Raw genomic sequence first — 23,775 nt, forward strand, 5'->3', positions numbered from 1 at the left:
CATGGGGACGGCGCACCCGGGGACAGCGCAGCTCCGCGCTGGGTGCACGGCTGGGTTATCGGGGCGCCCGGGGCTGCTCCCTGCCTCACCAAAGCGTTTTGCAAACTGGCCTCTGTGTCCTGCTCGGCGCGGTGCCGGCGACGCTGATGCCAGCTGACAGCTACGGCTTAGCAGGGAGCAGCGCTTTCATCTACCTGCAGGTACAGGCGAGCTCTCCTGCCAGAGGCCAAAACGCGATTAGCCGTAAACCAGGAGGCATCGGGGCTGGCTGCATGCTCGGGATCCCTGCCGCGGCTCTCCGGCACACGGGGAGCTCACCGGCGTGCCTGGCAGGAGCCGGGGTACCCCCGGTAGCACGAGAGCCCGGGGCGGCAGCTTGTCTGCTACGGGAGGCTCCTGGTTTAACATGCCCACCCTGGCTCTCACGCTCTCTGTCAGATGTTGCTTTGCTGGCAGTACCATCGTGCCAGCAGCCGGCTGGCAAACGGCTCCTTTGCCGGGGCACGGGGAGGCGCGGGGCCTGGCCGGGCGACAGCGGGGGCTCGGGCAGGGGGAGCACGGGGCGTGCAGGGAGCCCCCGCGCTGGACTGACCCCGTCCCATCTCTCTCGCCCAGGTGAACGTGACGGTGGACTACATCCGACCGGCCAGCAGCGCCACCGAGACCGTGCCCGCCTTCTCCGAGCGCACGTGTGCCACCGTCTCCATCGGAGGAATGTAAGTGCAGCTCTGGGGAACCGGGCACAGGGCTCCGGCCCGGCGCTTGCCGGGGCTTCGCGGGGCTCTGCTGTGCACCGTGGGGGCACCGTGGGCGGAGGGTGGCGCATCCTCGCTGTGGGGCTGCGTGGTGCTGGCGGCTGGATGCTACAGACCTGCACCCAGCTCCGGCACTTTGGAGGACCCCGCCGCAAGCCGGCCGCCTTGGGGAGCCGCGTGGCCGGTGGGTTGCGTTGGAGGAACTGTCTCTCTCTGCTGTGTGTCCCTGGGATGTCTGTCCTTTCCCAAGGGACATCGCCCTCCCTGTGACATGGTGCGGCGGTGCTGGAGCAGCCCCCCCTTGCCAGCCCTGCCCCCAGTTTCCATGCCCCGGGAGGTGCGGTGGCTTTCCCCCGGGACACGGGGGTGCCGGGCTCCTCCGGCACGGCCCTGCGGAGAGGTTGTGCCGGCGAGGCGCGCGTCCGGATGGCAGCAGCTCCGGGAGCTGCGTAGGGATGATTTGTCATAGACCATTTGCTTGCTTTTTCTTTTTTTTTCCTCCTCGTAGCAGCTATTTTGGAAAGCAACCAAAGTGCTGCAGCGCTGCGCTTTTCTTCCCCTTAATCCAAGGTCTGGGAAAGCTGCGGAGCATCGTGCTGCACGGGGAGACGCGGCTCTGTGCCGCCTGGGAAGCTGGAAAGCTCCCTGTCACCCGGCTCCGGTCTAATTAAGGCACTCGTGGAGTGACCTTCAGTGATGCTTGTCTCATGAGGGGCTTTAATTTCCACCCTGGTGGCAAAGGAGATCCAGCCCTGCCCGTGCCGGGGCTGGGGCTGCTCCGCGCTCGCTGCCGGGCTGCTGCTCCCGGGATGAAACCGTGGCAGCGGGAGCCTAAAGGGCTTTCCTGGACGGAGATGCTGGGTGCGCGGAGCCCGGCGGAGCAGCCCTGCTCCCCTGCGCTTCCTGCACCAGCTCTGAACGCAGCCGGTGCATTCCGCGGGTCCCTGGGAGCTAATTCCCAGCCGTGGGTGTCTCGCCGGCTTTTCGGGAGGGACAGCCCGGCCGTTGAGGTTTTGGGGCTGTTTGTAGGACGATGAGGTCTCGGGTCAGTGGCAGCGCACAAGGAGGTGAGCGCACGGTGCAAAACCCACCGGCCTCTCCCCGTGCCCGGCGGCTGTGGTGCTGCCGGCCCCGGGAAGCTCCTGGCAGCGCTTGTGCCGCAGCCGGTGCGGTGGAGGGGCAGGATTTCCCATCTCGGGAGCATCTCGCCGAGCGCTGCCGCCTGCTCTTAGCGTCTCCAGCTGCAAATTGCTTTCAAATAGCTCCCGAGTCGCATCCCTGTTTTGGGAGGAAACCTGATGTGAATTTGCAGGGCCGCTGCTCGCGTTGACTTCATTGCCGTAATCAGGCGTCAGCGGAGCGAGCGTCTTGGTGGCGTGCGAGCCTCCGGGGCGCGGCATGGGGCAGCCCCCTTGCTCCTGGTGCAGGTCGGTGCTGGGCGCGGGGTCCTTCGGCTGCCGCGGCCCCGGCGAAGGTGTGGGCGTAACAGAGCGGGGTCTGTGCCGTCCGGCCTGCGCCGTGCTGGGGACGGAGCGGGGAAGAAAGCTTGACTTGTCCGCCCGGCATCTGGGCTGGGCCGAGCCTGCTTGGCAGGCTGAGCATGCCCGCCCTCCCTGGCTCCAGCACGCTTCTCCCTTCCCGCTTCCCAGCGTTTTCAGCTTGATCCCTGGCTGGGGAATGCCGGTGCCGCTGCCTGGCAAGGCTCTGCCCGGCGCCTGCGTGCCACAGCCCTCCCCATCCTGCTCTGCCGGCGCCTGGTGCGCCGTGTGCCTTGTCAGCGTTTACCGCCGCTGCCGGCACTGCTCTTCCCGGCTCACGTTTTCCTGAGCGCAGGTAAGGGCAGAGGTTTGTGCTCGGCTGCCACAACAAAGCCGTGCTGACACGGAAAACAGGGCGCAGGGTCCGCGGCCGGCGGAGCAGGCAGCTGCCGGGACATGGGGAGCCCCGCGGGCACCTCCCGCGCCGGGCTGGGCTCACAGGGACGGCTCGTCCCAGCACGGGTGCTGTTGGGAGGGGGCAGGCACGATTAAAGTGGAGGCACCCGCAGAGTGGTGGCAGCAGGACCCGGGGACGATGGGACAGGTCTGCGGTGACCAGCGGGAGTGGGTGCACGGAGGGCTCTGGGCTCACAGCAGCCTTTGCTCTTTGGGAAGCCCGTGGCATCCTGCAGCATCCCGCAGCATCCCAGAACATCCCACGGCATCCCACAGCCTTCCGTGACATCCCACAGCACTCCATGGCATCCCGCAACATCTCACAGTATCCCACAGTGGCTGGCGGCAAACCACAGTATCCTGCAGCATCCCACAGCATCCCACAGCATCCCCTGACATCCAGCAGCATCCCACAGCATCCCACAGCATCCCCTGACATCCAGCAGCATCCCACAGCATCCCACAGCATCCCCTGACATCCAGCAGCATCCCACAGTATCCCGCAGCATCCCACAGCATCCCACAGTATCCTGCAGCATCCCATCACATCCCACAGCATCCCCTGACATCCAGCAGCATCCCATCAAATCCTACAGCATCCCACAGTATCCCATAGCATCCCACAGCATCCCATCACATCCCACCCCACAGCATCCCAGGGCATCCAGCAGCATCCAGTGACATCCAGCAGCATCCCACAGTATCCCACAGCATCCCATAACATCCCACAGCATCCCATCACATCCCACGGTATCCTGCAGCATCCCATTACATCCTACAGCATCCCAGGGCATCCAGCAGCATCCCACAGTATCCCGTGGCATCCCATCACATCCCACAGCATCCCATAACATCCCACAGCATTCCATCGCATCCCACAGCATCCCCGGGCACCCGGCAGCCCGTGGGCAGTGGGCACGGCGGGTGCTGGCCGTGGGGTGGGGTGGGAGCCCCGGGGTACCCGGCTGTGGGGCTCGGTGCTCCCCAGGAGGCTGCCGGGAGCCCGGCTCCCTCCCGGGGAACGCGTTGGGATGCAGGAAGGGGATGCTGTCCCCAGCCCGCCGCTGTCACCCGTCCTCGGGTCGGCCGATGTGGGTGGCCCTGGACCCCCTTTGCCTACAGGCAGAGCCTGGCTGTCACCGCGCTGCAAGCGGCGAGGGGTCCTGTACTGGCAGTCACCGCGCTGCAAGCGGGAAGGGGTCCCATACCGGCAGTCACTGCACGGCAAGCAGCGAGGGGCCCTGTACCGGCAGTCACCGCACGGCAAGCGGTGAGGGGTCCCGTACCGGCAGTCACCGCGCGGCAAGCGGCGAGGGGTCCCGTACCGGCAGTCACCGCACGGCAAGCGGCGAGGGGTCCCGTACCGGCAGTCACCGCGCGGCAAGCGGCAAGGGGTCCCGTACCGGCAGTCACCGCGCGGCAAGCGGCGAGGGGTCCCGTACCAGCAGCCCTGCCATTAGGGGTTCGGGGGGGCTGGATCTGTCCGACACTCCGGACGCGTCTCGCTCCGGGGGTCCCGTCCCCACAGCCCTTCCTGGGGCGGGTGGGAGGCTGCCGCGGTGCAAATTGCACAAATGCTTGGGAGAAAAGGCTGCTAAAAAGCATTAAAAACCAATTTCAGGAAAGCCCTGAGCTGTCAGTCCATGGCGGGGGATGCTTCCCCTGCGGGCGGCGGGGCCGGGATGCCGCGTTTTGGGGCTAATTTGGCACAAATAGCGAGTTTTGGTGACGCCACCTCCGGACACGGGGCGGGGGGGGGCTCGCGCGGGGCTGGTTTCAGCAGCGCCGATCCGTGCCAGGCAGCGAGAGCCGGAGGGGTTTCGGTGGGTGAAAACACCCCTGAAAAACTTCCCTTTTGGGTTTTTGGGGGGGGAAGCTGTGAGATGAGTTTCGGTGTTGCTGGGGGAGCCGGGCGGGGAGGAGCTTGCAAATAGCCATTTTTTACTGCGCCGTTCTTTAAGTGGCAAAAAACTGTATTTCACGGCCTAATAAGATTTTTTTTTTTCCCCCAGCAAAGAGCTTTTCATCTGCGTTTCCGTATTCCCGCTCTTTAATCTGGGCTTAACTGGGGGATGCATCTTCCCTCTGCGCCGCAGCTCCAGCTCCTCTCCCCGGATGCTTTTATTTGAAGCTGGGGGGAGGCTGCGGTTGCCCCCCGCTCCCCGTGCAGGGGAGAGGAGCAGGGAGCGGGGCTGGAGCGCGATATTTAATTCACGGTCAGGAAATGTCATCTTTAAGCTGTTATCCCTGCTCCCCTCTTCCTTGGAGCAGCGGGAACGGGAACGTTGCAGCTGCAGCGCAGCCGTTGCAGGGCACCCGCTGCAGCGCATGCGCTGCAGCGGGTGCCCTGCAACGGCTGCGCTGCCAACGGCTGCGTTGCAACTCAACCCTCCCGCTGCAATGCACCCGCTGCAGCAAACCCATCACGGTGCACCCGCTGCGTTTCCCTGGGTGCTCAGCACCCAGCCGAGTGCCAGGATGGGCCCCTGCGAGCAGCGCTGGGATTTCTGAGCTTGAAAAGCTCTGAACGTGGAAAGAATTTGGGGTTTTCCCAGGATTTGCAGCCCTGGGGGTGGGTTTTTGCACTCAAACAGCAGGATTTTGTGGCTGGGGTGATGCTGGGATGCCAGCACGGCTCAGGATTTCATGGCTGGGGGTGTTGGTGATGCTGGGATGCCAGCGTGGCTCAGGATTTCATGGCTGGGAGCGTTGGTGATGCTGGGATGCTGGCACGGCTCAGGATTTCGTGGCTGGGGTTGTTGGTGATGCTGGGATGCCGGCACGGCTCTGCAAGCCCCAGCCGCTGCTCTCGGAGCATCCAGCCTCTCCAGTGGCCCAGGGAGGGTGACAAGGGGACACTTTCTCTGTCCCGTTTCCAGGAATGAAGTCGGAGCATCCAAGGAAGCTGGGATCAAAGCACAGGAGGGTGGATTTGGGGTGTTTTCAAGGCGATCTGTGGCACTGCTTCCCCTGGCTGTGTGTTGGGGTTCAGGGGCTGCTGAGGGCAGCCTGCCCAAGGTGGGGAGCGGCGTGGGCTGGTCCTGCTCTGTGCCGCCGCTGGGAAGGGGGTGCTGGGCGAGGTGCTCCCTGCAGGAGCCGGGCGTGGAGGCGATGCTCTGAGCCGGCGGGCACCGGGGGCTGTAGATGTTTCCCTGCCTGGTGCAGCCCCAGGGCTTTTTGCCGTGCGGTGGGTGGTGCTCAGCTCACCGAAGCCCCAGGTGCTCTGGTTTTTGTGTCCGAACCTTTCCAAGCCGTGCATTTCCACACGCACGCCCCCGTCTCTCCGAGCCCCCTAACAGCACTCGGACTCGTCTCCGCAGGGCCGGACTCTGCCCTTCTCCTGGCCGGAGCCGTGCGGAGCAAGGCTGCGTGCTGGAGGGCTGCGGCATTCCTTGCCCACGCCGAGGCGGGATCGCGGGAGCACCGGGAAGAAGAGGCAGGACGGAGGGATGGCTGCAGGCATGGGGGTGTGCACGGGGCTGCTGTTCCTGCCCGCGTCTCTCTCCTCACCCAAAAAGCCAGGAGATGATCCTGACCTTTGCAAAGTGCTCCCGTGCACCGGCGCAGAGCTCGGGCAGGGACCCGGCGAGCGGCAGGGGCCGTTGTGCGGGTGACGGGGAGATAAATGCCCTTTGCAAAGCAGAGGGGTCAGCGCGAGGCCGGGGCACCGCCGGTGGTGGCCACGCTGCCAGCTCCCCGCTGTCCCTGGGGTGGGCGGCAGCCAAAAGCCACGGGACAGATGCTCTCCCCTCCACACCCAGCCCGGCTTTCCGGGGCGAGGGGCAGCTGCGAGCCCGGGGCGGCTTCACCGCCAGCCATGCCGGGGGCACAGGGTATTTACCCCTCCGGGGTCCCGCGGGGCTGGAGCGGGGGAGCGGCTGCCAGCGCTTTGCTGTTCGCAGCGGAGCCATGTGCGCAGCGAGCTACCTGCGTGGGCCGCGGTGCCAGGGTAAAGCTGGGCTCGCGCCCAGGAGCTGTGTAGGTTTTTGCAGCCCGAGCCTCTGGAAAGGGACCAGATTTCGCTGCTGCTTTGCAAGCTGCTCCCTCCTACGGGGAGGAGGTGGCTGCCGCCAGCCTCGGCCCCGGGAGCTCAGCCGTGAGGATGAGCTTTGCGAGGCTGCCGGTGGCTGGCTGGGGGCTGGCAGAGCTCGGCGCCTGGCCTGGCGCTGGCAGGGGGCTGGCAGGGACCCAGCTGGGCGGGGAGCGGGGCAGCTGCAGGCTCAGGGACTTGGAGTAAAGCCACTCGCACCCTTAAACGGTGCAACCACACGCTGCCGTCCCCGAGGCCCCCCGGCTTCGGTGCAATATGGTCAGTCCTGGGGAGGAGATTTCTCGCCGTGCCGTCGTTCCCGCGGGCAGGATGGTGCAGGAGGCGGCTGGATGTGGTGCATGGTGGGGGTTTGCTCCTGGTCACGCAGGGGGTCCCTCAGGACTGAAGTGCCTTCTGCAGGCACCGGTGCTGAGATGGCATGAACCAGTGCCGGAGCTGGGTCTCCCGGCGCCCTGGTTGCACCGAGGGGTTGAAGGGCGTCGTGCTCAGCGCTGGCAAAGCACCGTCCCGCGGTGCTGTTGCTGCAGGAGCTGCCGAGGGCGGCATGGCCTCCGTGGACCGTGGCAGGGCCGTGGGGAGCTCGCTGTCCTCCTGGAGGCTCCCCCCTCTCCCCAAAGCCCCGGTGGCTGTTGCAGGCTGCAGCCGGGTCCGGGCCGAGCCGTTCCCCTCTTCTGAGAGCGGCCCTCTCCCCCTGCCCGCGGCGGCCAAGCAGACCTAGCACCTTCCCAGCCGCCGGCTGTTGCACGTTTGCTCCTTGGCTGGATCAGAGCAAGCCACCGGACCGTTCCACTGCCGCCGGGTGCAGAGCGGGGCGGTGGGAAGATCACCACGCCGGTGCTGTGTGGCTGCCAGGGAACTGCAGGCACCGATCCTGTGTCAAAGCCAGGGGAGGAGGAGAAGCTCCCTCTCTTATCTCGCTGGCCCGTGCCGGAGCCGAGCTGCTCGTGCGTGCACCGAAAAGGAGCTGGCATCCTTCGAGGAGCGGGGCTCAGCGTGTCGGGGGGACACGAGTGCCGTGCCAGCCTGCTCCTGTGCCGGGAGAGGCTCACGGAGCAGCCCACGAGGGTTCAGAGAGACACAGGGCCACCGGTTCGACCCGCCGCCAGTCCCTTGCCATGGCTGGCCCATGCTGGGAAGGGCTGCTGCGGTGCCGGGGAGCGGCTGCAGTGGATGCTGGAGAGCTCTGCAGCGGGCGAGCGCCGGGGTGGCAGCGGGCATCGGTGCCTGCCGCAGCCCGGCCGTCCCGGCCCGTTTGCTTCGGGGTGGCGGGTTTGATTAGAAACTGCACCGGTTTGCATAATGCTGCTTAAAAACCTCATCTTTGCATAATTTAGCCAAACTTCCCAAATGAAGCCCCATCGGCATCATCCCGATAGGCTCCCAGCCGCCCCGGCGAGGAGGATGGGGGGGGGCTGAAGGGGCCCGGTGCCTCCACTGGCCTCCCCACGGCGTGCGCGGCTCTCCCTGCTCGGAGCCTCGGCTAACCTGCGCCGAAACTGGGATTTGTTTCCTCCGAAGCAGGCTGTGATCTATGACAGGCTCGCCCGGCGCTCGGGCTGCAGAGGTGGCTTAACGTTAGATTTTTAATGATCCCTCCATTAATCCCGGTATTCTGGGATTTAATGCTTGCTGCCCTTTGACCGGTGGAAATGATGAAAACTTTGATTTCATGCATATTGGATACTTCTGGAGTCTAGTGCCAGGAATAGCTGCTTATCCGCGCGGAGCGGAGCGGATTAAAGCGCTGGGGGATGGGGCAGGGGTGGGCATGGGATGGGGAGCAGGATGCGGCTGGGATGGGGAGTGAGATGCAGCTGGGATGGGGAGCGGGATGCGACTGGGATGGGGAGTGAGATGCAGCTGGGATGGGGAGCGGGATGCGACTGGGATGGGGAGTGGGATGCGGCCAGGATGAGGACTGGGATATGGCTGGGATGGGGAGCGGCATGCAGCTGGGATGGGGAGCGGGATGCAGCTGGGATGGGGACTGAGTTGTGGCTGGGATGGGGAACGGGATGTAGCTGGGATGGGGAGTGGGGTGCAGCTGGGATGGGGACTGAGTTGTGGCTGGGATGGGGAGCAGGATGCGGCCAGGATAAGGACTGGGATGCGGCTGGGATGGGGAGCGGGACGCAGGGCCCCGGGCTGGCGGGTGTGTCGGGCAGGGCGCTGGTGGCCCCGGGGGCCAGGTCCCCCGGGGTCTGTCCTCCCCTCCTCCTCTCCGAGAGCCTGGGCGACGCCGCGCAGCGCAGCAGGGCGCAGCAGGGGTGCCCTCGCCCCACGGGCACCTTCTCTCCCTCACCCCACGGGGCAGCGCTCCCGCGTACCTCCGACCCTGCCGGACCCTTTGGGCTCTCGGGTTAGCGAGGACGGAGGCAGGGTCTGGGGTCTCCCTGGCCCCCCCCGTGCCCTGACGGGGCTCCAGCCCGGCCGGCTGCGGCTGTGCCCGCCGGGGACCTGCCAGCGAGCCGATGTGCTCGCTCCAGGTTCGGCGTTCCTGGGGTGGAGGTGGCTTTTCCTTCTGCTGGAGGAGCGCGAACCCGGGTGAGAGCTGATCCTGGGCTGCGGGACCCGGTGCCGGGGGAAGGAGGGGGCCTGGGGGGCTGGGGCCAGCGGGGTGCCCGGCGGGGGTTAGCTCCTGTGGGCCGCACGGGGTTGTGACCCCTCGGTAGGCTAATTCGCCGTTGCAGATGGTGCAGGGCGCTGCGGTGGAGCAGAAACCTTTGCTGGGGGAGAGGCTGGTGCCTGTGCTGGAGCCGTGCGGGGTCCCAGAGCAGCCGAGAGGCTGCGCGGGGAAGGGAAACTGAGGCAGCCGGGCACTGCACCCCCTAGCACCTCCTGTTTGCTCTCAGTCCCCACCAGCCACGCAAGCGTCGTCTCTGAAACCTTAATTGGAGCCGGGCTGCGGCACCTTTGATGCTCCGGGGTGGCAGCAGCCGGGACCGGCACCTTTTGGGTCCGAATCCGTGGTTGCTCCAGGTGTCTCCGTCCCCTCTTGCTGGGGACCGAAAAGCCGGGGGGAGCGCGGCCGCCCTCCCCGTGCGCAGCCCCCGCCCGTCCCGGCTCCTTTAGGACCCAGCGGCGCCGTGGGAGCAAACGCTGGCAATTTTGCTTGTCTTATAAAAAGCCATAACCATGATATTGCGGAATAAATGAAGCCATCAAACAGAGGTGGCAACAAGATTACAACACTTCACGAGCGCTGGGGGCAGAATAAAATTGTCCGTTTAGCGAGCAGACGGGAGCGCTTGCTAGCACGGTTGTTTCCCGATGCTTTCCACAGTGGGTTTTATTCTCCTCCGCTCTTCCCAGCTCCTGGCCCCGCGCCCGCCTCGCTCTCTTCCCCAGAACGGGGCTGGGGCGATGGGTGGGGATGGAGCGGCCCGGCCGGTGCAGGGTGCAGGGTGCAGGGTGCAGGGTGCAGGGCAGGCAGGGTGGGCCTCTCCTCCGGATAGGACCCCCCAGCCCAGATCCAGCCGGGCTTTGCATGAGCATGGAAATCCCGTCAGGGCCGGCAAGCCATCGGTTCCCGAGCCCCGGGGTGGGGACGTGGGACACGAAGGGGTGCCCCAGGCTGCCTGCCTGCGCTGGGGTGGGATGTGACCGTACGGGGAGGAGCCGTCCTGCCCGGGGCTGGTGGCGGTTGCCATTTGGGGCTCGTCCCCATGGTGGGTCGGGCTGTGGATGTGCTGCCGATCTGCTGCTCCGGGGGTGCAGCTCTCCCCTGCGTGCCCATCACCAGAGTCTCTGGCCTCAGGTTCGCTCGGGCGTCTCCCCCGCTGTGTGTTAGGCAAGGGTCTGCTGGTGACGCACGTCCCCGCTCGTGCACCGAGTGGTGCTCGGGACCCTGGGACAGCGCAGAGGCACGATGGCGAGCGGGAAGCACGGTGGCACGGAGCCGCGGGCAGCTCGGCCCTCCCGTCCCTCCCTGGGGCCGGGGCCACCCCGCGCTCACCGGCGAGGACGTGCATGTGGCTGGAAGTGCCCATCTGGGAGCACATCTGGCTCCCATCGGAGGCAGCCACCGCCGGCTCGTCCCTCCTGTGCCCTCCCTGTGCTGTGCCCAAAGCTGGGTCCTCCCGCGCCCATGGCGGGGGGCACAGGGTGTTCCTGGGGGACACATCTGACGGGCCGTCCCCGGTCCCGGCACTGCCGCGGGGCCACCTGCTCCTGTCCTCACCCCGGCGCAGGCGCACGCTGCCAGCCCGGGTGGTTTGGCGCTGAGACGGGCTGCGGCTGCCCGCCACGTCCTGCAGCTCCTCGCCGCTTTGGCTTGGCTGCAGGCAGCTGGGGGGCTGCAAACTCTGTCCGAACCGGAGCTCACCTGGAGGGCTGCCGCCGGCAGCGACCTTGGCTGCTCATCCCGGGGCACGCTGTCCTCACCGGCCAGGCCGGCTGGCACCGAGCTGCTGGGGAGGTCCGGATCTACCAGCACCCATCGGTGGGCAGGAGCTCACCGCACCTCTGGCAGATTTGTGGGGGTTTGGGGTGCTGCTGCCTCTCACCTCCAAATCGCCCCATGGCTCTGCGGCCCTGCCGGGGGGACTCATGGACGGGGACGAGGGCGGGCATCCCTGCAGCTCATCCCTAGCGGGGTCACCCCCTGCCCGTTGCCATCGGGCCGTGCCCCGTGCTCCCAAGGTGCTGAGGACCCTGGGGACGGAGCCGGACACCCAGTTCTGCCCAGCCCCAAACCTCGACATCCCCCGGCGGGGCAGACCGCGGCGCCGGGGGGCCGCTGGGACGCCGCGGGTGCCACCAGCCCTGCGCTCGCCTCCCCCCGGCACAGCCTCCTGTTCGTGCCCAAAATAGCTGGAGGTGCTTATTCCTGGTTGCTTGGCATTTCGAGCGCTACCTCTGCAGCTGCCTCCTGCTGCAGCTTATTTCCTCGTTTACAAATCCTTTTTTTTTTTTTTTCCCCCTGCTCTGAGCCGAGACCTATTTTCAGCTCCCGGTGATGGCTCTGCCCTTCCCCCTCTCCAGGGCAGGGGGTGCTCCCGGGGCTTGCGGAGGGATCAGGCCCCCCTGTACATATATATATAAATACATGTTGGTTTTTTTTTTAAAGTAGTGAATTAGCGGTCCATGCCCTGCCTGTGTAATTGGAGGAGAATTACAGATGCGCTCAGCGAAGTAGAATTTATGAATTTGTTTAAAGCAGCAGAGTGTAATGGCAGCCAATTTACCGCGCCGCCTCGGCACGCAGCGCCCGTTAGCAGCCGGCGCCCGTGCCCGGCCAGTGCCGACCTTCCCTCTCCGATGAGGGGGTGGCAAGGATAAAATAGCGATAGGAAGGCAAAATCCCTCGGCCCGGGGGCGCCGGCCCCTCTGGTTTTGGGGAGTCGCGCGGGGGTTTTGGGGTGCCGCCGGGAGATTGCCCACCGCAGAGGTCCGGCTCCCGCATGCTCGCGCGGGGACCCCTCGGCCGTGCCCCGAAGTCCCTGTTAACTGTGAAATGTTGCTCCAAGCACCTTCCCTTGGTGGGAAACAGGGTGGGGGTCTCCTCTTTGCCCCCCCCGGCTGGTTTGAACCCCTCCGGTGCCAGGGACCAGCGCGGTGCACGGAGTCTGGCTACGGTGGAGGGGGGGGAGATGGGCCTCTCTGCCGCACCACCGGTGCTGAGCCCCCCGCTCTTCTCTCCTGCAGCAACATCGCCGAAGCGCTGGTGAGCAAGGGCCTGGCCACCGTCATCCGCTACCGGCAAGACGACGACCAAAGATCCTCGCACTACGACGAGCTCTTGGCCGCGGAGGCTCGGTGAGTGCCGTGCCGGGACGGCGGTGCTCCCCCAGCCGCGGGGTGCCCATGCTACCTCTCGGGGTGGCTCGCAGGAGCTGCACCCATCCCATCCCCGCCATGTCCTGTCCATCCGTCTGTCCCCGCTGCTCGGGGTGGCCTCCCTGCCCCGCATCCCTCCTAGCCGGGGCAAGCATCCTTTCCCCTCCGCAGGCTGTGCGAGGTCTCCGCTCGCCCTCCACTCGCCCGGGCTCCCGCCCCTCCGACTCCCTGGCAGCCAAATCCCTCCCCGGCTGCGTGTGCCCCCCTACCCCGACCCCCTCCACGCTGCCGGCGCGGCGCTGGTGCCGCAGACAGGCTCGGCGCTGGCGGAGGGCCAGGCGCGCCGTGAGTCAGTGGGAAACATCGCGCTGCGTGGCGGGTTCTCCGTGTTAACGCCGGAGCTGCCTGTAGGCAGCTGAAGGCAGATAACATTTGCAAAACGCCTGGGAGGGGGTTTGGAGTCTCACGGCCCATTGCGTGCATCACGCCGGGGTTCAAAGGGCCCCGCTCCGCTCCTTGGGGCGGCGAGCCCGGCGGAGCGCTGCCGCAGCCTTCCCGCCCCGGCCTGTCTGCCGGAGAAGTAATTGCATTTAAACCCTGTGACGTCCGAGCCGATCCGAAGGACTTGAGACACATTCTGGCCTCCTGTAATTAGGTTGAGGTTATCGTGGTGAGAAAAATGCGTGTGGATGCTTCCCCGCCCCGTGTCCGCGGCGGAGGCGGCAGAAACGCTGATGCAGGCAGGGGCGCGCTGCCTGCCTTCTCCTCTGCCAGCTGGGAGGAGCGGGAAGGGCTGCGTTTTCTGCCTGACCGGGCAGCCCTGCCAGCTCTGCTGCCTGCCTGCACCTCGCCTGCGGGCAGGGATGCACCGGGCAGGTTGTGTTGGCGCCCCGCAGCCGGCCGGCGCTTGTACGTCGCTCGGGTGGGAGGGAAGCGCGGAGCGTTGCCGTCCTCGGGCAGCGCCCGTCTTCCCGAGTCGCTCTCCTGGGGTCCGTGGCCCAGGTGTGCATGGTTGAGGTTGCACGGCCCAGCATGCACGGTCCAGGTATGCGTGACCCAGCTGTGCACGGTCCAGGTGTGCGTGATACAGCTGTGCACGGTCCAGGTGTGCACGGTCCAGCTGCACACGGTCCAGCTGCGCACAGCCCAAGGTGCACGGCCCAGGCACATGTGATCCAGCTGTGCACGGTCCAGCTGTGCACGGTCCAGGCATGCACAGTCCAGCTGTTCACAGTCCAGGAGTGCACAGTCCAGGCGTGCACGGTCCAGGTGTGCATGGTCCAGGTGTGTGATCCAGCTGTGCACGGGCCAGGTGTTCACGGTCCAGCTGTGCACGGGCCAGGGTGCACGGCCCAGGCACACGTGAACCAGCTGTGCACGGGCCAGGCGTGCATGGTCCAGGCACGCGCAGTCCAGCTGTGCACAGTGCAGGCATGTACGGCCCGAGCACGTGTGATCCAGATGTGCACGGTCCAGCTCCCTGCAGGAGGTGACCGCGTTGCTCAGCCCCCCCTTGCAGCCCGGTGCCCCCTGCCCCAGGGCTGCATCCCTGCACGGAGAGCTCTGCCCCTGCTCCGCGGGGAGAGGCCCGGAGCGGGCTGCGCCCCATCCATCCTCCCGCATCCCAAGGGTCACCCGGGGATGAGCAGCGGGCACCCCTTTCCTCTCCTGGCTCTGCTCCCCTCCGGCCGAGCTGCCACCCACCCCGCGGTCCCCCCCCGCCGCCGCTCCCGTGTCCCCACCGGCGCTGGCCCGACGCCGCCTGCACCGGAGGCAGCGGCACGGTGGGATTTCAGCTCCTCCTCGGCAGCAACTTTGGCAGCAGCCGACGGCGCTGTGCCGACAGCAGGGGAGAGCAGCTTTGAGGGGGTTGCGGCGTGGTTTCTGCCAGCTCGCTGTGCAAGACTGTGCTCAGTTTTACTGCGAGCCTCTCGCCGTTGAGGGGGAAGGCTGATAAATGGGCGCTCGCGCTCCCTTTCCCCCCCACCCCGTGCGGCGTGGGATCGGCGGCCGGCAGATTGCTCGGGGCCTCACTGCCGAGCGACGGGGATGTGCCTTTTAGAAAGCGGATGCGCCTGGCATTAAATCAGCATCTCGGAGCGCTCCGGCGTGGGCGATCCTCCAGCCGGGCACCGGGATACCCGGGCTTGGATGTGGCGGATGGAGCCCGGCAGCCAGGCTCTGGGTGTGGGGGAGGTTCGAGCTCGGATGTGCCAAATATCGGGATGCTCGGATGTCCTGAATATCGGGATGCTCGGATGTCCCCGCTCGCTCCCAGGCTGCCGTCCCGAGCGCTGCCGCCCGTGCCCGCAGCGGAGGGGGTCGTGCCAGCGGCGGAGGCGGCTCAGCCGTGCCGTTAGCCATGGCACACCCCGGTTCGGTGGTTGTGCCGGCACGGGGCTGGCCGCCTCCCGAGGAGCTGGCGGCTGTGGGGCGATGCCGGGGACAGAACCAAGCTCCCAAGGGGAAGGGGAGGTTTGGGGCGAGATCGGGGTGCGCTGCCCTGCAGCAAACCCCGCGGCTGGGAGGAGAAGCTCCGGAGCTGGCGGGGGCGACTGCGGGGACGCGGGGCTCTCGTCCGGGGGGCACTGCCGCACCGCCCGCACCCCTGCCCCGCCGCGGCACAAGGGCGAGCGTCCCCGGCTGCCCTCGCTCTGCTTTCCAGCCGGCTGCGTGTTATGGCACTTGTTTAACTTGGTCGCTCTTCTTAACCCGGGGAAAGAACCGGTTCCCTGAAAAAAAAAAAAGCTATTTCTTGCCAAGCCACTTATCCCTGCGTGCAGCGTTGAGCGGGGAGGAGCATCTCAAAGGAGGGTGAGGGAGAAAGAAGAAATCCTTTTGCTGATTTAACAGGTTGGCTTCTTCCAGACAGCTCCTCGAATGCTCCAGCTCAGCAAATTGATTGCTGTACAAAGCCTCGGTAGGGGCTTTGAATTTTTCCCCTTGTATTTTTATTATCATCACAAGTCCACTCTGAACAAATTTGTGCCTCTTCCCTGGGAGCAGCTATTAGGTAGGCTTGAAAAACGAGGAGCTTTCATTTCCAGGCTGCTGCAGGAGCCCGAGGAGTGGCCGTGCCCGGGGAAGGGGCAAATCGGGGGGACGGCGGGGCGCAGGGTTGTCGCTTGAATCACGGGAGCCTCTTGTAGCCTGGGGCCGAAGGGTGGTGAAGGGAGGACGAGGGACCAGCGCTGATAAAGCAGGGCTGGCTTTGCCAGGGCAGCCTCTGGCTCCGGGCATCCTTTGGGATGAGCCGAAGTCTCGGCCTGGCCTGGCCGCGGGCGCTGGCAAGCCCGAGGCGGGGGCGCAGCATCCTCTGGGAGATGTGGGGCAGGGCCCTGGTTCCCAGCCCCGCTTGGGCTGCTGGATTCGCCACCCTGCTGCCGCTGGGCTTCAAAAAAACCCCAACCCCCAAACCGCCGAGCAGCGGGCTCGCGAGCAGCCTTGGGAGCTCGCCACGGCTGTGCCAAGCGCGCTCACCCGCGGCGCGGCATGGGCAGGGCGGCAGCGGGCAGCAGCTCCCGGCTCGCTTCTGCTCTGCGCCGGTAACACCTGGACAAGAAGCTTGGCCTTTGGAAGCTGGAAAAGGACAAACCTGTCAGGGGAAGGAGCTCTAATGAATGTGTGCTGGCCTTTCACCGCCGCCGCCGGCCCTTCTGCTCCCTCCCGCGCCCGGCAATAAGCCAGCCCGGCTGAGAACTGCATGAAAACCAAATAAATCTGCTGCCGGCTTGCCGTCCACCCGCCGAGGCGGCACGCACCCCGATTCTGCCCGTGCCGCTGGGTGCACCCCAGGTGTCGGGGCGGTGAGGATCGGCGGTGCCGTGGTCTCGGGCTCGGCTTTGGGGCCGTGGTGCTCAGTCCCACGCCAACGACCGCGGCGCTGCTGGAGAGCCGCGTCCCTAATCCCCTCCGTGGCCAGGTCTGGAGGTTGATCCCGTCCCGGCGCTGCACCCTCCTCCCCAGGCAGAGCCGGCACGGCGGCCAGCGTCCGAGGCGGCTCGGCACCGTGCTGCAGAACCGGGGCTGGCATCGGTTCCGGGGCAGCCGCTCGTTTCTCAGCCATGAAATGCCTTCCGTGTCTGGGGTTGCTTCGTTCAGGCTCCTCATTGTCTGTATATTATTTTAACCTGGAAGGAACTTATTTCCATTAGAATTGGAGCGTTCGCCACGTATTTTGCATTTAAAATGCTTCATGTGATTAAGCGCTGAAAGAAACAGGTATTAATTTTGCGCCTTGCCGGGGCACTCGCCTCCCTTTTGATCCCTCCCTTTGTGTGGGGAACAAAGCAATTTAATTTGGTAACGGGGACGAGTGGTCCCTCTGATCAGGTACGCGCTCAGCTCGGGTCAGCCGCCCAGGGCCGGGAATTGGGATTAGCAGGCTAACGAGCCGGCCGGTCTCTTGCCGGGTGGGCGCGGGGGGCAACGCCGGCCCTTCCAGCCGCCGCGGCGGGTGCTGACGGCTCGTGCCACCTCTCTTTTGCAGGGCTATCAAGAACGGCAAAGGGCTGCACAGCAAGAAGGAGGTGCCGATTCACCGGGTGGCCGACATCTCCGGGGTAAGGACCTTCCCCCACGCGGCGCGGGGAGCGGCCGCGCCGGCTGCGCCACGTGCGCGGTTGTTTGCCGGGATGGGGAGCGTGGAGAAGAGCCGGATCGGTGCCGGGTGTTGGCACTCCTGCACGGCCCGCGATCCCGCTCGCTGCATGCGGGATGTGCGGGAATTCTGCAGGCACGGCGCCTGCCCGCTGGCTCTGCCGGAGCAGCCGGGACGCCCGGCTGGGGCTGGCACGTGGGAGCATGGCAGCCCATCGTCCTCCTCCGCCGGGGCTGGTGGCCCCCCAGGTGCCACTGCAGGAGCTGTTGGTCACCCCTGGTGCACCCCGAAAGGGCGAAATGAGATTTCTCCTGGGGTTTCTCTTTGCTGGGGGGCAGTGGGGTGGTCTCACCGCCGGCTTCATGCTGGCATCGCCCCGAACATCGGTGACAAAGGTGACCCCGCGGTGCCGCAGGGTTTTGCAGTGCCCGCGGCGGTGCCAGATCCATTCATAAACCAGCAGATAGGAGCTGCGTCCGTGCGTCCGTCCTGGGTTTGGTGCCCCAGCTCTTGAGAAGTTCCTGTGTCCGTGGGGGGACGGAGCTCCGTCCTGGGCGCCCCGGTTCCTGCCTGCCCCAGCCTCCCACCCTGCTTTCCGTCGCTGGGGTCTGCAGCGGTGGCTGCTGCTCTCAGGAGATGGAGACGGCTCATCCTCCCCAGGCCGGCCCCTCGCGGGGTCCCGGCCGGACAGGGCTCGATGAAGGGTGCTGCGGACGCCCCCACGGCAGAGCTGCCTGGGGCTCAGCTGCCTTTTAGGCTTCTAAAAAACCGCACGTTGGCGCGATCGCCCGCAAAGAGCGAGGCAAACTGGCGGCGGTGGTGGGACGCGGGGCCGTCCCTGCTCCGAGCCCCCCGGCCCCTGTCCCGGCAGGGTCGCCGCGCCGGGGCCGCGCTGCCGCCGGCATGGTTAGGAGCCCCCGTAACTCAATCAGGGCAGCGAGCGAAAGGGTTGGAGCCGGATGGGAGGGGGAGGGCCCCCGCAAACAAAATTAGGCTAATACATCACGGCTTTTATGAAGATTTGTTAATCTTTTTAAATCTTTAATAGTTTTCTGTAAATTGATCCCGGCCTTCGTTAGCCGCGTGTCAGCAGTTGTGCGGCGTGATGAATGCGGGCGCGCGCCGCGCTGACAGCGGGTGCTTTACCACTGCCAAAATAATTCAATGTGAATTAGCGTCGGGCTCGGCGAGCGCCCGTGCCCGGGGTCCCGCGGGGCTCGGGGCGGCGGGAGGGTGAGCATCGCGGTTCCCCAGGCTCTGCTGTCAGTCTGGCTGTCGGTCCTGGCTTCCCAGCACCAAACTGGAGCCTCTCCAGCGTTGCGCTGGGGTGGGAGACAGGAGCCAGGTGGGGCTGGGGGGGAAAGCGATCTATTGGGGTGCCAGGGACCCCAACAGCAGGGCTTGCCGGTGATGCAGAGGCAGGGAGCCGCCGGGCAGAGGTGGCTGTGCGTGGTGTGGCACGGTGTCTGTCCGTCCCCTCCCAGCCACGGCCCCACAGCCCCCGTGCCGCTGCCAAACCCGCTTGGTGCGACGCCCAGCCCCAGCCCCCCGGGATGTGGGTGCCTGTCGAGGCACGGTTGGCCCCGGGTGCTGCGGTGGGGTGTCCGGGACCGGTGCTGTGCCATCAACAGAGTGGCTCGTGTGGCATTGCTCTGGGTCCCTCGTCCGCTGGAGACGTCCCTGTCCCCAGGCTCCTCCATACCTGATGCTCCTGCGGTTTTGCCCGCTGCCCTTTCCCGGTGCGGCATCTCCCCTTGCCGCAGCACTCTGTGGGGAACCGGTGTCGGGAAAACACGGGCTTTGGGGCTGTTTCGCCTTTCAGGTGGCGGTGACAGGGCGGGCACAGGACCCTCGGGGCCACCCCGACCCTGACCCGTGCCAGTGCATCCCGTGGGGTGGCTTTGGCGCATCCCTCGCCCATGGATGTCAACCTGTGCCGTCCACTGGCACGGCACCGGCACCGTGTCCTTGTCCCTGGGTCATCATCTCTGTCGCCACCCTGTCAAGCTGCCAGTCCCCAGCTCTGCCTTACCCTGCCTCCCCAGTCCCGAGCATCCCAGCTGGCTTGGCGACCGGGATGCAAAACTCAGGGAATTAGCTTAAACACAGGATTCAGCCTGGTTTTGCCAGCTCTGGCGCAGCCTCCTGCCCTCCCGCCCCGGCTCGTGCTGGGAAATATCCCCTCCCTGGGGTTCAAGCCACCCAACGGTGGCTGCCCTGGTGTCCCCGGGGCATCCTGCCCCTCTCCAACCTCCCGGTCCTGACCCCCATTCCCATTCCCTGCCGGCCAGGAGCTGCAAAGGCAAGCAGCATCCTTCCTCAGGGACCCGCGATGCTGCAGGCAAGAAAAATCCCCCTCAAAAACCAGAGAAAAAGCGAAGAGGGAAGTGCAGCAGCGATACGAATCCACGCTAGCTCGCTTCTCCCGTTAGCGTGCGCCCCGGCACGAGAGCGCAGGCAAGCGCACGGCAGCCCGGCCGCTGGAAAGCGTCCTGTCCTTGTGAAAAGTCCTTGAATAATTTTGCATAATTGGCAGAGCTTCACATAAAAGTGGAGTTAGGATGACATTTTTTTTTTTCTTTGCTGTATTTATGCAGAGTTTCCCTTCAATTCACAGCTAATTAAATGCTCGAGGCGTTAAAATCATAGTAACAGGGGTGGTATCACCTGGGTGGAAGGAGCGGGCCAGGAGCGGGGCGGCAGAGCCGGCAGCACCCGGTGGGATGCCCCGGGCTGTCGGTACCCGGGGAGCCCTGAAGAGGTGGGGGATGGGGGTGCCGGGGGTTCGCACCCCCGAGGTGGACGCAGGTGGGTCGTGCCCTGGAAGTGCCTCTTTCTCCCCAGGAGAGGAGCCTGAGCTGCCAGCTCGTGGCAGGGGAAAAATCCTGCCTGGCCCTGGGCAGCGCTGAAGGTGGGAGCCGAGGCTCGGCGCGGCCGGGATGGGGAGGGGGAGATGCCAGCGCAGTGGAGATCCCCCACTTCCCTTCCCCGTCTGAATTTATCCGGTGATGCCTCCCAGCCGCGAGCGCGCTCCCCACCGTCCGGCAGATCCAAGAGCCTCTGTCCCCGTGTCCCTGTGCAGGCGCGTGCGACGGCGTCCCCCCGACCCTCGGCGGGATAAGGCGGGCGGGCTGCCAGCATCCCGACCCGGCACCCACTCCTGCACCCACCCACCACGGAGCTGGTGCTCCACCGCGCTCCCGGTGCCGTAGCCCCTCCGGAGGCTGCCAGGCCGGCTCCTGCCGCGGGATCGGTGCGGGCTGGGCGCTGTTTGCCCGTCGCAGGCTGCTCTCGGGGTGGCTGGGACTTCACTGTCCTGTGCCGAGCAGGAGGAGCGTGGGGTCACCGGCCCTGGAGACCGGATCCAGGGCAAGCTGGGCCGGGAGCTCAGACCTGTGCCGCGGAGCCAGAGCCACCCCGAGCGCTCCCAGAATTCGCTCCCAGAAATTGGCACAGGCATCCCCTCCGCCGGCATCTGCACCCCCTGCTCCTTCCCCGTCCCTCCGGCTGCTCGGCACCGTAGCCCCCAGCCCCTCGGCAGGTGATGCCAGGCATGTGCCATCCCGAGGGAGCCCAACTGGCCGGGCTCGGGACGGGGCTGCAGTGCGGCGCTCGCCGCTGCCGGGAAGAGCTGCAGGAGTTCCCACCGCCACGAAGCATCTGCGAGGTCTGCGTGGGGACAGGAGCGGCTCCGTGGCGGCAGGCGTGGGATGCACACGGTGAGCGTTGGTGCTGCCGCGCGTCCTGCTGCTCTGGTCGGCGCCGACGGCAGGAGGGGAAGCGCCTCGGTGGGGGTGAGGGATGCGCTTGGGCATCCCGTAGCCCCAGCGTTAAACGCTGCAGCCCAGCGTCCGAGCCCGCCCTCTCCCTGCTCCCACCGTCTCTGTTTCAGCAGGCACCGTCCCCTCACCGCGCACCGCGGGGCGGCCACCCAGCACCCTCGGTGGGGTCAGGGTCAGCCCCGCTGGTGGCGGCAAGGCCGTGCCTGGGGAAGCCGCCGCGTAGAGGCCAGCACAGCCCCATTTTGGGGAGGGTCCGAGGGGACCGTGTGCGCCGGCTCAAAGCCCCGGCCCCCGCCTCATGTCCAGCTTTTCCCGGCACCCGCGGCGAGCAGACCTGTGCCTGCGTGGTGGAGGTGGCATCACCCGCACCCAGGAGCAAGGGCACTTCGGCAGGCCAGGCGGCAAGAAAGGCACGAAGCGTCCCGCAGCATCCTCCCAGCAGTGCGGCTCCCCTCTGCCTTGACGCCCAAAGCCCCAAATAAACCTTCCCTAACGGATTTTGGGGACCAAGCGGACATCCATCCCCGCCGTGCCGGGCTGCCGCGGCTGCCAGCGCGCCTCGCCACGCAGGAATCGCCGCTCTCCGCTTATTATTCCACGGTACCGCGGGGCGCTGGCACGTCTCCACACCTCTTGCGGAAGAGCTGCTTTGTTTGTTCAAATCCCGGCGGATTTTTAAGGTCATTCTCCAGCACGTTCGAACGCCGCCGCCTCCTTTCGATGCTGACGGCAGCCGGCTCGCGGGGCTGATCTTCGCCGCCGACCTCTTCCTCGCTGCCTCCACCCCCCGCTCGGGGCAGCCGGGGCGTCGGGGTCCCCGATCCCGCACTTTTGGGCCGGAGCAGGGATGCCCACCCCACGGTGGGCTCCTTCTTGCAGCTCTTTTTTTTCCTTAAGCTAATCGAATTGTGACTGCCTAGTGATTACCGCTAATTAGTGGCCTTCATTAGCGGCTCCCATTTTAGATTTGCATATGTTAGACCTAAGTGGTTAACGCCGGGTAATGCGGTTTTTCTTTGCATGCAGATTGCACTTACATGTGTTGTATTAACTTCTTGACTGCACATCTGCTAAAAAAACCTCCCCGGGCGTGTTTGGTGCGCGGAGCGCACGTGGCGGCCAGCGATCCGGCATCGAGCGTGGCGGGGAGGGATGCAGCGGGATTTCGGGGGGTCTTTGTCTGCCAGCCCTGCCCCGGCCGGGCTGCTGGGGGGGTCGGGTTTGCCGGGGACCCCTTCGTGGCTGGAGGGGGTGGGTGCCTGCAGCCAGGGGAGCTGGGATGTCGGCATGAAGGTGCTGCTCGAGCATCGGCGCGCGGCCGGGGAGCTGCGGGGGCCGTGCTGCTGGGTCTGCACGCTGCCGCCCCGAGCCTTTTGGCTCTGGGAGAAAGATGGCAAAGCACCGGTGTGGCAGATGACGGTGTCCTTTCCCGTGCCGGAGCTGGAGGATGGCAGCTCTGGCACTTGGGGACTGCCGAGATCTGCGCCCGCTCGATGCATGGAGCGGCTCCAGGTTGCCGAGCGGCAGCACCTGGGGCTGCGGCAGCGGCACGGGCCAGCTCCATGCAGCCGGCGGCTTGGGGTCGCACGCGTGGGCAAGCGAGCAGCCACCCGCTGCACCGGAGCGGATTAAAACGGGGATGCACGCAAACACCGGCCCCTTTGCTCTTGCCGTTCTGCGAGCTGCTCGTGCTGCCAGCACCGATACCCGCCGGGGCCGCGGGCAGGGCCGCGGGCAGAGCTGCGGGCAGAGCTGCAGGCAGAGCCGTGCGGCTCCTGCTCCTTCGGCTCCTGGTGCTCGTGCCGCCGCTCCCCCATCCCCGGAGAGGCACGGAGATTTGCCTCTTTGCCGCTGCCATCTTACAGCCCGCTCTGGAAGCAGCTCCGGCTCCTCTGCCAGCTCCTGCGCCAGCAGATGCCGGTGCCGGCCCCCTCCCGCCCTGGCTCCCAGCCGCTGCTCCAGAGATGTGCAGCCGCCTCCGCTCGCTTGCCTTCCCCGGCCCAGCCCCTGCCCTCCCCACGCCTTGCCAACGCCAGCAGCTTGCATTTAACTTAATAAAAGTTAATTTTATTAAATTAACTTTAATAAAAAAGTTAAGGCTCCAGCCCCGCCGCACCGGTCATGGACCAGCTCCTGCCTCCATCCCTGCCTGCCAGAGCCGGCTCCGGGCCCTCCCGAGAGGCACCTGGCTTTGGCCGCGGCACGCTCCCCTCCCTCCTCTGCAGCTCGTTTTTCTAAATTAAGGCTGGAGCGAGATGGAAAGCCACCTGGCTGCCGTTTTTGGGGGAGCTGCTTCTTTGTTTTCCCTTTCTTCCTTGGGTAAATAAATTAGGAGCTTGCGACACAGAGCGGCTTGCCCCCGGGACAGGCGGCACACAGAGATGCCGGCCGAAGGTGCCGCGCCGAAGCCGAGATGGCCGCTGGGGTCTGCGGTTCCCCGGCTGCGGCTGCACCGTGCGGAGGGGTTCCAGCCGGCGCCGGGCCGGCACTTGGCGTCGGGTCTGCCGGCACGTGGGTGCTGCACCAGCCCCTCGCAGAGACGGTGATGCTGGCAGTGGTGCTGCTGGGAGGACCCCAGGGCTGCACCCGCTGCTCTGTGCCGGGGCACCCCGACACCCCCCGCCAGCCCCGGCCTCCTGAGCCACTTGGCGGCTCGTTAAGTTTTTATGAACGAAGGTGCCTGGGTTGGTACCGAGGGGCTCGCTGCTGGGAAGGGAGCAGGCCACGCGCGGAGCCGGGGTTTCCCGGGAGTCATGGGCTGCTCCATTATGGAAGGGAGGGATGGGGCCTGCGGCCTGCCTGCTCCTGCCTGCTCCTGCCTGCACCCAGGCCGCCATCCCCATGCTGGAGCAGTCAGAGCCGGCGCCCCCGGGAC

The 23,775-nt window shown here is 66.2% G+C and overlaps 1 protein-coding gene across 1 annotated transcript in view; it reads left to right on the forward strand.

The window, feature by feature from the left end:
* The window catches only part of SND1 (staphylococcal nuclease and tudor domain containing 1), a 132,481-nt gene that overhangs the window by 63,363 nt on the left and 45,343 nt on the right, over window positions 1-23,775 (forward strand). The window contains exons 12-14 of the mRNA XM_087765992.1: window positions 616-716; window positions 12,387-12,497; window positions 17,008-17,080. Coding sequence (XP_087622118.1) covers window positions 616-716; window positions 12,387-12,497; window positions 17,008-17,080 — 285 coding nt within the window. The remainder of the gene's footprint in view (window positions 1-615; window positions 717-12,386; window positions 12,498-17,007; window positions 17,081-23,775) is intronic.

This window comes from Nipponia nippon, unplaced genomic scaffold, assembly GCF_047370975.1.
Source record: "Nipponia nippon isolate SJK-2023a ecotype South Korea unplaced genomic scaffold, ASM4737097v1 scaffold_3, whole genome shotgun sequence".
NCBI classification, from domain to species: Eukaryota; Metazoa; Chordata; class Aves; order Pelecaniformes; family Threskiornithidae; genus Nipponia; species Nipponia nippon.